The sequence below is a fragment of the Podarcis melisellensis genome, assembly GCF_964234715.1.
Source record: "Podarcis melisellensis genome assembly, chromosome: 15".
Lineage (NCBI taxonomy): Eukaryota > Metazoa > Chordata > Lepidosauria > Squamata > Lacertidae > Podarcis > Podarcis melisellensis.
The window spans coordinates 20,781,397-20,794,993 of NC_138532.1; the positions used below are offsets into that span (position 1 = coordinate 20,781,397).

The window sequence follows — 13,597 nt, forward strand, 5'->3', positions numbered from 1 at the left end:
GAGATGGGTGCGACTGCTTCTGGGGTGAAAAGTGAAGGAAGAGGGTCCTTTTTATAACAACAGCATCCTCCAAAGGCAGCATCTGTTCTTGAACCTCGTGTCCCACAAAGGCACAAACCCAGGGCCGGGCCTGTTCGTGAGGCAGACTGAGGCAGCTGCCTCATGTGGTGGAATCCAAGGATCATCTCTGCTGGTGCCCGGCTGCTGCTGCTGCCGAGGAAGCGAGGAGATGTGGCTGTGTCGGCTTCTGGGTTCCAGCGAGATCGCACAGAGGCCTTGCGAAATCTCACCGGAACCCAGAAGCTGCAGCTATGCGACCCTAGAAAGTGGTTTCAGTGACAGCTGCAAGGGGTGGTACACACACAAGGCAGCAATTTCCTGTTTTGCCTCAGGTGGCAAAATGGGACATGCTACCCCTGAACACACCCTGTATCTATTAGGGCAGGGGGAAGGAACATGTGGCCCTCTACTTGTTGGGAGCTGGACTCCAACTCCCCCAGCCAGCATGGCCAGTGGTCAGAGCAACATGTACATAGCTGTCAACTTTCAGATTTGAAAATAAGGGATCGGCAGCCTTGAAAATAAGGGGTCAGCAGCCTCACCTGTCCCGGGGACAGTCTACGGGATATCTAACAATCCGGGATAGCAGCAGGAAACGGCGCTGGAATAAGGAGATTTCCCGCAAAAAAAGGAAAGGTTGACTGCTATGCCCATGTATCCCAGCACGTTTCAAAAACCAGGCTTCTTCAAGACAATGCATGTCGTCCTCCAACTTATCCGCCTCTAAATCTATGGCTATATTTGCATGAAGCCCATCATGCTAGGGAAGAATGCATTGGGTTTTCCTCCTATCATCTGGGACTCTGCTCTGCTGATTGTTATGTTGCATGCCAGGCACGCATATAGGTAGGAAGGGATGACAGAGAATTCCAACAAGAACAGAAATGTTGAGTGGAAACGGCCGATGTTTGCTTATTCATCCCGTGTCCACAATGGAAATCAACCCGGAGAACATGACTAATATTCGATGCTAGCTTGGGTCGCTTTCAGTTCTCAAACAACACGTAACGGATTGCCTCCAATCCTAGTGAACAGGCATACAAAGTCAGAGGGATATCGGGATAGACAAAATCCCCCGTTATCCACGCTGCCTCATACTCTTGCGCCTGCTTCTGTCTTGAGGCTGTGCATGGGTGAAAGGAACAACCGCTTGCCCGGGGACCCTCAGGAACACCCCAGCTGCTTTGCTGGCCTTCTCGGTGTCTGTCCCAGACGGAGCCAGATGGTGCGCCGCGTGCCCATGTGAAGGAGGCGTGTGCAATGCCAGCTGGGAGGCCGACAGCCCCTCCCACCCAGCAGCCAAGCCCAGTGTTTGGTCAGGGCCAGCTGACGCCGGGCCAGCGGAAGGAGGAGTAGAGAGGGAGGCAGAGGCAAGAATTTCTGAGTGAAGGAGAGAGGGGGGATTTAGGGAGGGGAGAGGGGAGAGGAACCGCCTGCCCCCCTAAAGTATAGCTGCCTCCTTAAAGAAGATATGTCTGCAAAAACTGACCGATTTGGAGGATTAGACCCCAAACTGGCATTTATTAAAACGGTAATATTCAAAAGCCAATGGAGGGAACGTTTCACCTTCCCAGGACATTCTGGGTCCTTTTTATTTGTGATTATTTGTGCTTTCAGTACTGCTTGCAGCTGCAAAAGTTCCAGGGCAGGCATCCTGCTTTGCTTGCAATTGGTCTATCTCCTGCAGCTCCCAGCTGATATTCCGTGACATTTCATGCCACCAACTGTTACAGTGCTGGCTGGGGCTGGTGTGAGCTGTGGTCCAAAACTCTAGGTTTAGGAAGGCTGGAATAAGCGGTGAGCTTCAAAATCCTACACCCCCCCCCCAAATTAAATAATAATAATTTTGGGTTGTTCTCAGAGTGCTGGCATGGGGTGTGAAGAAGAGGAACAGCGCTGGCATTTGGTGGGTGGTTAGCAACAGTGATTTTGCCAGGGTTCAGGTTTGGCTTAAGAGTCCTGACACCAGTCCCTGGAGAGACGACCTGCTCCTTAATTTTATGTGACGAGGGCCAGGTTGCATTTTTCCCCAGTAGTGAGAGGAAAGGCACTCTGCACATGCTCAGAGGTACTTTCACCTTTGCTATTACTTCATACCTGCATCTTCAATGGTGGGGAGGGGCATGGCTGCAGATTGGGATGTGGGCAGGGAGGCGTTAAGTTGGCAGAACTAGAGGGCCCACCCGAACCAGGAGCAATGGCTGCTTCTGGACTAGAGACTACAAGCTCTAGGCTTCAGATACACATTGCTTGAGAAGTGCTGCAATCTCTGCCCATGCAGGACTAACAATGGAAGAAGATTCCTGCATTGCAGGGGGGTGGACTACATTGACTCTTGGGGTTCCCCTTCCAACTCTATGATTCTATAATTCTAAGTATCGCTCCCTGTTCTGCCCTGCCTTTGCCGCATGCGACACGAGTTCACCTACCAAACAAAAGCTACGTTATTCGTCTCACGGTCTGCTGTGGCGAAACGTGATTAATTAGCATAAACGTTTACGTGATTAATTAGCATAAACAATGTTATTCTACCTCATTCATTTTACCCAATCTGTGCACCAAAGTAGTGGAGCCCTAAAATGGGGGGGGGGGGGGAAGAACTGTACCACTTCAGACTGTGTGCATGGAATGGGGGCAGAGGAGGAAGTTCCTTTTTCACTTAAAAACAAAGTTATTGCAAGTTAGAAAACAAGTACTACTCACACTAATGTATTAGGGGGGTGAGGTTCTAGTCCAGTTCATTCCCTGCTCTGCTAGTTTTCTGTTGGCAGGGACCTATGTTTGTTTTAAATGACGGAGGATTGAGAAAATGGTACCCTCCGCTGGCCTGACACCTCTACCATGAAGTGGTACAGTCCACTATGCCATCTTACCTCTGGATTCCACCAACTCAGTGTGCCCAGCCGGGAAGCACTGGGTCTAACCAGCAGTAAATCGCCATGCAGCCCACCTGCCCACCTGCTTTGCTCAGGCTGGAGTGGAAAGTTACCGGCTGTGGTGTGAGAGAGTTCAAGAAGGCCATGCATGCATGCAAGGGCACGTGAACCTTTGCAAAGCAGGCGTCTCCCAGAATGTTAAGTGCTCTCTGCCACCCGTTTCTAGTCTAGCTGAGTTTACTGCAAACATGGAAAACTTCCCTGAGTTATGGAAGTGACCGGCAACAGCCAAGCAAACAAACAAGCCCTCCTTACAACGCGGTCTACTGAAGGGCTTAATCTGAATAAATAGATCCCTAGGGCTTAGCTCTCAAGACATTTCTGTATACGCTGAATCCACCTGCATTGCAACAGAGCCCCTGAGCATGTCCTGAGTGGCTTTCCCCACCAAAACCGGCGGCACTGAAGGGCTACTGAGATTGCACCTAGCCTGGCCCACACAGTTCCAAGCGTGCATTTTCCTTCTTGAGGACCAGAAGGTTGCTTTTTACTACACTGCGGTTTTCTCGATTACTTGATGCCAGTTTCTGTGTCTGCGCAGAACCACAGCACACACTCGGGTCCTGGTTATGCCCTCTCACTTACATTCCCTTCACCCCAAATAAGTGGCAGCTGGTTGCTGCCCAGCGGCGAGGGAGTGGCACTTTGCACGTGCTCAGAAATACGCCCACTGACTCGTATGATAACCTCAACACTGGAGTAAACAGGTTTCGGAGGGCAAACTCTGGTTTGTCTTACAATGAAGCAGGCATCCCCTCACCCCCCCATGAGTGTCTATGCTGCCTTTTAGAATGGCAACCTTCAGTCACTCTGTGGAGACAGGAACAAGGGGCTGGGCCATGGAGGAGGGACCAAAGCAAGTGCTGCAAGACTGGAAGGGCACCTCTGTTGCTTCCAGCGAGTGGCACGCCAGCTGGATCTGGCATCCTTGGCATTGCCCATCCCTGGTTATGTCATCTCTGCTGTGTTCACAAACAGTTGGTGGCGGCGGAGCACTGAATGTACCAGCGTGCCAGCCGTGGCAAGCGAGCTCTTGCAGCCGACTCTTCCTGCTTCCACCCAGCCAGGTTCCTCCTTCTTCCTTTAAGCTGCCAGCTCAGGGTGCTAGTCAAACACAGCTGAATCCTGAATCACAAAAGCAGTGGTGATGGAGGAGGAGGAGGAGGAGCAGAAACCTCTTTCTGTTCCCAAGCCATGGTGTGTTTTTTTCAGTTCTGGCCCCTCTCAGGCGGGCGCCATTGCCATTATAAGAGAACAAGGGTGAGTCCCAGCACCTGGTTTTTCTAGAAAAACAACACTGCCCCAAGCACTCCTTCCAACGCCAATCTGGGCATCACTGCTGTGCCTCCTTAGCTCTGAATCTGCCAGGGTTGGCAGCAAAGATCCATCTTTGCCCAACCTCCTGCTTCCCACAGTGACCAAACTGATGCCCCTAAAAAGCTCACAAAAAGGGCATGCGCTGCCACGCCCCTCCACAAGTATTACTCTGATAGACTGTCTCTGTCCACAGAGATTCCAAACCATAGAAAACAACATTATTTAGGGGCTTTGTTTTCTCACACAAAACTGCATCGCACAAATAGAAGGATGAAGGCTTCGACGAAATGCTTTTGCTCGTCTTACTTCACTTGGGAACGTAACCAGGAAACAGGCTTAGGAAATATGTTTTTAAATCTCTCCATGGAGATTCCAAACCACAGAAACAACATTCTTTCTGGAGGGTTTGCTTACAGACTCTGCTAACCTGGAAGCAGTAGCTCGGGTTAAGAACTTTGCCCCAGGATGAGAACAGAAATTATGTGGCAGCGGCGCGGCAGGCCCAATTAGCTAAAGTGGTACCTCTGGTTAAGAGTGGTTTCAGGTTAAGAACGGACCTACGTAATGAATTAAGTTCGTAACCCGAAGTACCACTGTACTTAGATTAGCTGGACTGTCCCACTGATATTATTTATTATTATTATTATTATTATTATTATTATTATTATTATTATTATTATTAGACCCCCTCATTTTTCTCAACAGTCCTTCCCTATCAATAATATTTATATGTGAAAAGGGGGTGAGCACATGACAGGCTCTCGAAAGCACGATGTGGAAGTCCTGCCCTCCAATCTTAAACATGTGGAGACCAGTTGCAGTTACTTAGGCGAGAAGGAATTCACTCTGTGCATGCTCAGCAGCACCCTCAGCCATCACTCTCGCACGACTGGGGTATGCCATTCAAAACTGAAAATGTGGGCCTGAAACTGGTGAGGCTCTGCTTCAAAGGGGTCCTTGCCTGACACCAATCTAAGGACAATGACTTTATAGATTTACGGACAGGGAAATAAATTGGCAACCTTACGGCGTCACTATTTGGAATCCCCTGTTGAGGGCTGGCTGTGGATTCAGTAGGAAGCCATGACTATTTAAAAGCGACACAAAAGCGCTCTGGCGGTGTGCTGCGGGTGTGAGCTCATGCGCCAAACATCCCGCGCACGTCGCATCCCTAAAGGCGAACTAATTGCACATTGATCTATCATGCGCAGAGGAAGGACCAGGGAAGCACGCCCTTGAGGTGCCTGTGTGCATATACACATGTGTGCACACACCTCCATGTGCTGAGACAGCTGTCTCGGTCCGTGACACACTCTGGGGAGCACCTGCAGGCAGGCCCCACCCCAGACCTTCTCTAATCTGCTCCACGGGGGCCTATTGACATAGCAAGAGTTTGTGTGTGTTCTTAAGCGAGCATTAAACAATTATACCTGTTACATAAACTCAGGGGACTAGTGCCAGGCAGGGAGGGAGAGACTGACAGGGAGACTTAATTACACAGGCTCTGAGCTCTGCTGCCAGATCACCCGTTCGCTGCCAGGACTGGGAGGAAGTGGTCCTTCCTGGGAGACTCAGTCCCAAGGGCAAGAAGGCCTGAGAATCTTTGCATTGAGGGGTCTAATCTGAGGCAGGGCTCCATGCCTAGAGCTTGTGCCCCAGGATGTGTTTCTTAGGCAGGACACCTCACCTTTCTCTCCGCTTTTAGGAAGCTCTCACACACGGCACATTAGATGGGACAAACGGAGCGACCCCCAGAACCGGCCTCCTAGGCGTAACAGGTGTATTATCCATTTATAGTTAATAACTAACCGCGGTAACTATGTCAATATCATCAAGCGCTGTAGTATCTCGTTGCACTTAGCTACCTTGGGAGTATTGTGCTCTAGAATACATGTTTGCGTGTGTTGCGCGATACACACAGATACGTTTATTTAGCTTTCACAGTGCAAGTCACTGTAGGATAGGAGGAATGAAGCAAAATAATACTCTCCGTCTGTGGCATGCTCTCCCCAGGGAAGTTCACCTGGCGCCTTCATTATTTACCTTTAGGCACCAGGCAAAAATGTTCCTTTTTTAACCAGGCCTTTGGTTGACCTGATGGACATCCTATACTCTTTTAAAATGTGGCTCTTTTTGAGGAGGGGGGGGAGTTGTTATTGGGTTATTGTTCTTGTTTCGATTTTATCTATTGTGATCTTTTCTGTGAACTGCCCTGAGACCTCCGGGTATAGGTGAGTACAGTGGTACCTCGGGTTACAGAAACTTCAGGTTACATATGCTTCAGGTTACAGACTCCGCTAACCCAGAAATAGTACCTCGGGTTAAGAACTTTGCTTCAGGATGAGAACAGAAATCATGCTCCGGCGGCCCTGCGGCAGCAGGAGGCCCCATTAGCTAAAGTGGTGTCTCAGGTTAAGAACAGTTTCAGGTTAAGAATGGGACCTCCGGAACGAATTAAGTACTTAACCCGAGATACCACTGTATATAAATCCAATAAATAAAATAAAAACTGCACTTTAACATTCCTGCAACAGAGATTAGTCTGCGTGTTGGGCAGGAATGCCAGTGCAGGCTGCTAGTTCAATCCCCGATGGCATCTCCAGTTAAGAAGGAAGACAGCCTGTCTTAAAGTCTGGAGAATCACACCAAGTCATAGTAATCCAAACCATGCTGAACGAGATTATCTCGCGGCAGATTCTTATGTTTCATTTGCTCCCAGCAGCCACAACCAGCAAGATGGCAGCTGTAGTCCAGCAAGAGCCACAGGTTCTCCATCCTCACATGGGAAGCTTGTTTTACCTTGGAACCAGCGTTTGAAATTTGTCAGCTGCATTTTGCACCTGGCTATCGGCCACTTGCGACCGAGTGAAGATGCCCGGGAGCCAGGATGGCGCCTGATGTCTCCGCCATCTGTAGGGGCATGTCTGGGGATCCTTGGATGGATCTTGACTTTTTTTTTTAATGCACCAGCAGCACATCCTGTAGAATTCTACCCATTACATTTTACCTGAACTATCAGAATGAATTTCAGGAACCCAAAAGTCATATTGAAAAAAATTGACTTTCGAGCAGTCTGCCTCCAAAATAGCAACTAGGTATTCTGTTCTGGTGGCCATAACCCTCTTTTTAAGGAGCGATTTGGTGCTTAGCTTACATATCTGAGTTTCTAACACAGCTTGGAGCCCACCTCCCGTGACTTCTGCCTGTCAAGGTGAACAAGAAGTGTGAAGTAAAGGCATTTGTCATGCAAATGAACATTCTGGCCAATGCACATTATATGAGAGAGAGAGAGAGAGAGAGAGAGAGAGAGAGAGAGAGAGAGAGAGAGAGAGAGAGAGAGTGTTTTTTGGACTTGATACCCCGCCTTTCACTCCCCTTAAGGAGTCTCAAAGCGGCTAACATTCTCCTTTCCCTTCCTCCCCCACAACAAACACTCTGTGAGATGAGTGAGGCTGAGAGACTTCAGAGAAGTGTGACTAGCCCAAGGTCACCCAGCAGCTGCATGTGGAGGAGCGGAGACCTGAACCTGGTTCACCAGATTACGAGTTGACTGCTCTTAACCACTACACCACACTGGCTCTCAATATAATAATATGGCTCTCAATAATATGTCGCGTTACAAGAACCAAACCTGAACAGCCTTTGCTTAAGCCGGCCGTTTTGAGAGGAGAAACCAGAGAGAGTTAAATCCATGCCCGGCAGAACTTTCCATTCGCTCCAGACAGTTGTTGGTTTCTCCTTGGCCCTGCATCCATGAGGGCACGTCGGTGACCGACACTGCTCTTTGCAGAAATATTTCTCATGCGGCTGCTCAGGTATTCCTGATACAGGAACACAGAGAGCCTGGGGCAAAGGCTGGTTGTGGGAACAAGTGACTCAAGTTTGGCCACGTTTGACCTGACCCTTGCATGACAAAATCAGGTCGCCGTGACATGACCACATTTCCCGGTGGCCTCCCAGGTGCAGAAAAGACCCAGAAGAGCATGGGAAGTTGGGGCCAACATGGACCCAGAGCTGAACACAAGCCAAGATTTACCTAGTGCTCTGAGTGAGTTTCAAAATGACCAAAACCTGCGTGCCCCCACCCTGCCCAGCAATAATTCTGAAGTAGGGGAACAGGGCTGTGGGTACCTGGAACTAACCTCCATCCTTTCCCTGCAGAAAAATATCACACAGTATGCTAAGCCAGTGAAACCTGTTATTCCACACACAGACAGCCTGGAAAGGAAAGCAAACAAAAAGAACCAGATCTCCTCCACTTGACAAAAACTCCTGCTTGGTGTGTTTACTCGCTGAAGCCACGGGGCAACTTCTGTGCCCGAAAAGCAAAGCAAATCCAGCAACCGTTAAAGCAAACTTAAGCCTGCAAAACGGAGCAAACTGGTGCTGAATTTGGAAGAGCAACACGGGATGCCCTGAAGGATGGGGCACCAGATTAAAGGAACCTTAGGCGATCGATTGAATCTGCTGTGCCACAGCAAAGCGCCATCACCTTATGAACATAAGAACTTAAGAAAAGTCCTGCTGGATCAGGCCAGGGGCCAATCCAGTGCAGCATCCTTTTTTCACAGTGAACAGCCAGAGATGTCCGTGCGAAGCCCTCAAACAGAACCTGAACACAAGAGTCCTCTCCCTCTCCTGTGGTTTCCAACAGCTGGCGTTCAGAAACATTACTGCCTCCGACTGCAAAGGCAGAGCGTAGTCATCGTGGCTACTAGCCATCAATAACCCTCTTCTCCATGAATTCGTCTCATCCTCTTTTAAAGCTGTCTAGGTTTAGCTATGTGCTGCGTGAAGAAGTCACTTGCTTTTGCTTGTTGTCAACCTTCCAACATTCAGCTTCTTGGGGATGTCCTTAAGTTCCGAGAGTTAACAGCTTTCCCCAACCCAGTGCCCTCTGGAGATTGCTGAGCTCCCAACTCCCATCAGCCCCAGTCAGCACAGCCAAAAATCAGGAATAATGAGAGCTGGAGTCCAATAACTACACCTTAAGAGGATGCCTTTAGAACAGGTGTGGGGAAGCCTTCTGCCCTCCAGAGGTTGCTGAACTACAGATCCCATCATCCCTGGCTGCTGGCGATGCCAGCAGGGGCTGATGGGAGTTGTGGTTCCCACACACCTGCCTCACAAGCAGCATTCTCACCCCGGAGGGAATGCTTCTTCTAAGATGTCACTAGCCGCTTGCCGTTTGAAGAGGAGCTGTAGAATAGTTATTAGTTTAAAGCCCACAGCTTGATGAATCAGGGCATCTTTTTAGCCTACTGTAAAGGAGGTTTTTAAGTTTGTTTTTAATGAAATATCTTACCAGTGGATCAATTAAATGGCTATTTGTGCTCTTTAAGCCCTGGTGGTACATGCATTTTTCAAACTGGAGGTTTCCCTATTGGAGAAAGGCTGTAGCTCAGTCGTAGATCATCTGCTGTGCAGGGAGAGGGGCCCAACTTCAATCTCTGGCATCTCCAGGCAGAGCTGAGAATGTCCCCTGACTGAAATCCCAGAGACCCCCCAGCCACCCAGGGCTAATCCACACATCCGTTTCTCTGCAAGCTTTTCCCTGGGACCCCAATCTCTAGTGCAGAATCAGAACAAACAGCAGCTGGGTTTTAAGTGGATTGCTGTTAGTAATAGTAATAATAATAATAATAATAATAATAATAATAATAATAACAACAACAACAATAATAATAATTTATTACTTATACCCGGCCCATCTGACTGGGTTGCCCCAACCGCTCTGTGAGGCTTCCAACAGAATACAAAAATACACACACTACACCAGACATTAAAAACTTCCTGCCTTCAGATATCTACGGAAGGCCATAGAATTGTTTATCTCTTTGACATCTGATGGGAGAGTGTTCCACAAGGTGGGCACTACTAGTGAGAAGGCCCACTGCCTGGTTCCCTGTAATTTCTCCCAGGTAGTGAACTTCCAGATGGTCCTTGGAGCTTGATCTCACTGTCCAGGCTGAATGATGGGGGTGCAGATGCTCCCTCAGTTATCTGGGCTGAAGCAGCTTCAGGTTTTAAAGCTCGGCACCAGCACTTTGAATTGTGCTCGGAAATGTACTGGGAGCCAGTGAAGATCCTTTAGGACCGGTGTTATATGGTCCTGGCGGACACTCCCAGTCACTAGTCTGGCAGCCACATTCTGGATTAAGTTTCTGAGTCACTTTCAAAGGTAGACCCACGCAGAGCACACTGCAGTAGTCCAAGCGGGATAGATAACCGGAGCGTTTGCCACCCTGGTGAGACAGTGGGCAGGCAGGCAGGGTCTCAGCCAGCATACCAGATGGAGCTGGTAGGCAGCTGTTCTGGGCACAGAATTAACCCGCACAGTTCTCATTTAGCACTAAAGAGAAGGTTTGCCAGAGGAGAAAGGCAGGGGAAGGCAAAATTGCTCAAACCCGTGCCTAGAAAGCACCGTGGAAAACTGCTCAGACCCGCGCTTTCTAGGCACAGGGTGAGCAGAAGTGTGGACAACACGTCCCCGTCCCCCCCATGTAGACACAATACAGTCGTACCTTGGTTCTCAAACGCCTTGTGACTTGAACGTTTTGGCTCCCGAACGCCGCAAACCCGGAGGTGGGTGTTCCAGTTTGCAAATGTTTTTCAGAAGCCGAACGTCCGACGCGGCTTTAGATTGAGTGCAGGAAGCTCCTGCAGCCAATTGGAAACTGTGCCTTGGTTTTTGAACATTTTCGGGAGTCAGACGGACTTCCGGAATGGATTATGTTCGAGAACCAAGGTACGACTGCACTGAGCTAAAAAGGACCAATGGCCTGGCTCAGAACGAGGCTGCTTCCTATCTTCCTAACTAACCCCTTTCACAGGCCTTGTTCTGGTTGGGGCTGTGCCCTGCGACACACGCAGCAAAAACGCCAACTCCCTTTTCCCCGGCCCCGCAATGCAAGGCCTCCTGCCCCACTTCCATCCCCGAAGCCAGAGCAGAGCCCTACCTGGGCCTCCTTGGCCAAGATGTCCGTCCGACTGTCTGTCCGCTCCCATGGTTGAGTCGAGGAGCAGCTGGTGGGGCGCAGGGTGGGCGTGATGACCTCTGGGGTGGAGCCGTGGAGGCCGGAGCCTGGGGACCGCCCCCCTTTGCGCCTGCTGGACTCCAGGTAGTCCTTGACGTAATCCGACTGGTAGTACCCCTGCAGCGGGCACAGGTCCTGGCGGCTGCGGGCGATGTAGGAGGCACGGGCAGGGGGCGGGTCGGCGCGGTAGGAGTCCGACAGGTGCATGGAGGTGATGTCTCGCGCCAGGTCCGAGTGGCTGCTGGATTTCTTGCGGCCCAGCGTGGCGCCGTAGCTGGTGGAAGGGCTGTTGCCGTAGGAGTAGCTGGGAGCCCCTCCGCTCAGCCCCCCGCTGCCCGGGGTTCTCACCGGGACCCGTCCATAACTGGGGCTGAGCCTGGTGCTGGAGTCCGGGCGTTGGAGCAGCCGCCTGTCGTAGGTCAAGGAGGAGGAGGACGTGGTGGTGCCCGATGTCCGGAGGTAGCTGGAGGGCGCGGTGGGCTTGAGGCCGATCTTCTCCTTGTCCGGGTAGGAGGAGGACAGGTTGGAGGAGTAGGAAGAATAGTTCCCATAGCTGGTGGAGGCCTTGCTGTACGACGAGGTGTCCGAGTAGCGGGGAGCGTCGACATAGCGTTTCAAGGTGGAAGACAGCTGGGACATCCTGCGGGATGGGGCACTGGGGGCGGCGCTGGTGGCATTGGCTGGAAAAAAAGGGGGACACGATGGCAGCCGTTAAGCTAAGGATGGCCCACTACTATTATCAGGGTTGGGCCCAGGTTTCCTGAAAGAGCGTCTCTCTCCCTATATGAACCTGCCCAGGTATGAAGATCCTCAGGTGAAGGCCTTCTCTCTCTCCCCCCCCCCAATCCTTTATTATTTTATTCACATAATATACCTACTCTACAACAAACAACTCCAAAATAAACAGACAACTCCAAAATAAAATCGCATGTAACAAAACCGTAAGTCTCATGTTTTCATTTACACTGATCGCCTTCTCTCGGTCTCATCAACACTAGAAGCATGGTTGGTGTGACATGAGAGAGCCTTTTCTGCGGCTGCCCCCAGATCATGGAAGTCCCTCCCAAGAAAAGCTAGACTGGCTCCCTCTTTGCCCTCCGGGTATAGGGCGGTATATAAATTCAATAAATAATAATAATATCCTTCCACTGGCAGGCTAAGACCTTCATGAGACATGCTTTTTTGAAAAATAAGGTGCAGAAGATGTTGGCCACTGCACTGCTGTCAGGACAAACTGTGCTTTAATGCTGGTTTGAAATGTGTTTTGAGGAACTTGAGCTGTTGTTTTCACATATTACGGGGGAATGTCAGAAGATAACATTATCTTTAATTATATACCTAATATATGGAGATTGATTATTGGCCAATGTGCCCTTACACCTACAAAAGATTGATATTGATACATTGGAAGGACAAAAATACGATTGCTTTTGATCAATGGATAGATGACATGGCAACTCTTGCAACCCCTGAATGGATCGTTTCCAGACGAAGATTATGTATGGATAAATTTAATGATATTTGCAACACATTTACTGAAACCATAGTGACCCATGAATCAGTGTATATTTGAGGGAAACAATAAGTTCATCCATCTACATGTTTTACAGTGGTACCTCGGGTTAAGAACTTAATTTGTTCTAGAGGTCTGTTCTTAACCTGAAACTGTTCTTAACCTGAAGCACCACTTTAGCTAATGGGGCCTCCCGCTGCTGCCGTGCTGCCGGAGCACAATTTCTGTTCTCATCCTGAAGCAAAGTTCTTAACCCGAGGTACTATTTATGGGTTAGCGGAGTCTGTAACCTGAAGCGTCTGTAACCTGAGGTACCACTGTATATAGTTCTTTAATCTTAATTACTGGTATATTCCACTGTCATGTTGTTATCGTTGTTTTCCTCTATCTTTTTCTTTCCTTTTCTTTTAACTCATTCTAATATTGTTAATAAATTAAACAAAGTGGTACCTCAGGTTAAGTACTTAATTCGTTCTGGAGGTCCGTTCTTAACCTGAAACAGCTCTGAAGCTAAAGCACCACTTTAGCTAATGGGGCCTCCTGCTGCTGCCGCGCAGCCAGAGCACGATTTCTGTTCTTATCCTGAAGCAAAGTTTTTAACCCAAGGTACTATTTCTGGGTTAGCGGAGTCTGTAACCTGAAGCGTATATAACCTGAAGCGTATGTAACCCGAGGTACCACTGTATTTTTTTAAAAGGAATTAGTAATGTTGTGTGTGTGTGTGTGTGTGTGTG

The 13,597-nt window shown here is 49.4% G+C and overlaps 1 protein-coding gene across 6 annotated transcripts in view; it reads right to left on the reverse strand.

Annotated features, from left to right (window-relative positions):
- USP2 (ubiquitin specific peptidase 2) overlaps nucleotides 1-13,597 on the reverse strand; it is a 78,162-nt gene that overhangs the window by 38,478 nt on the left and 26,087 nt on the right. For all 6 annotated transcript variants that reach the window (XM_081889868.1, XM_081889869.1, XM_081889867.1 and 3 more), the window contains one exon: nucleotides 11,273-12,030. In XM_081889868.1, coding sequence (XP_081745994.1) covers nucleotides 11,273-12,030 — 758 coding nt within the window. The remainder of the gene's footprint in view (nucleotides 1-11,272; nucleotides 12,031-13,597) is intronic.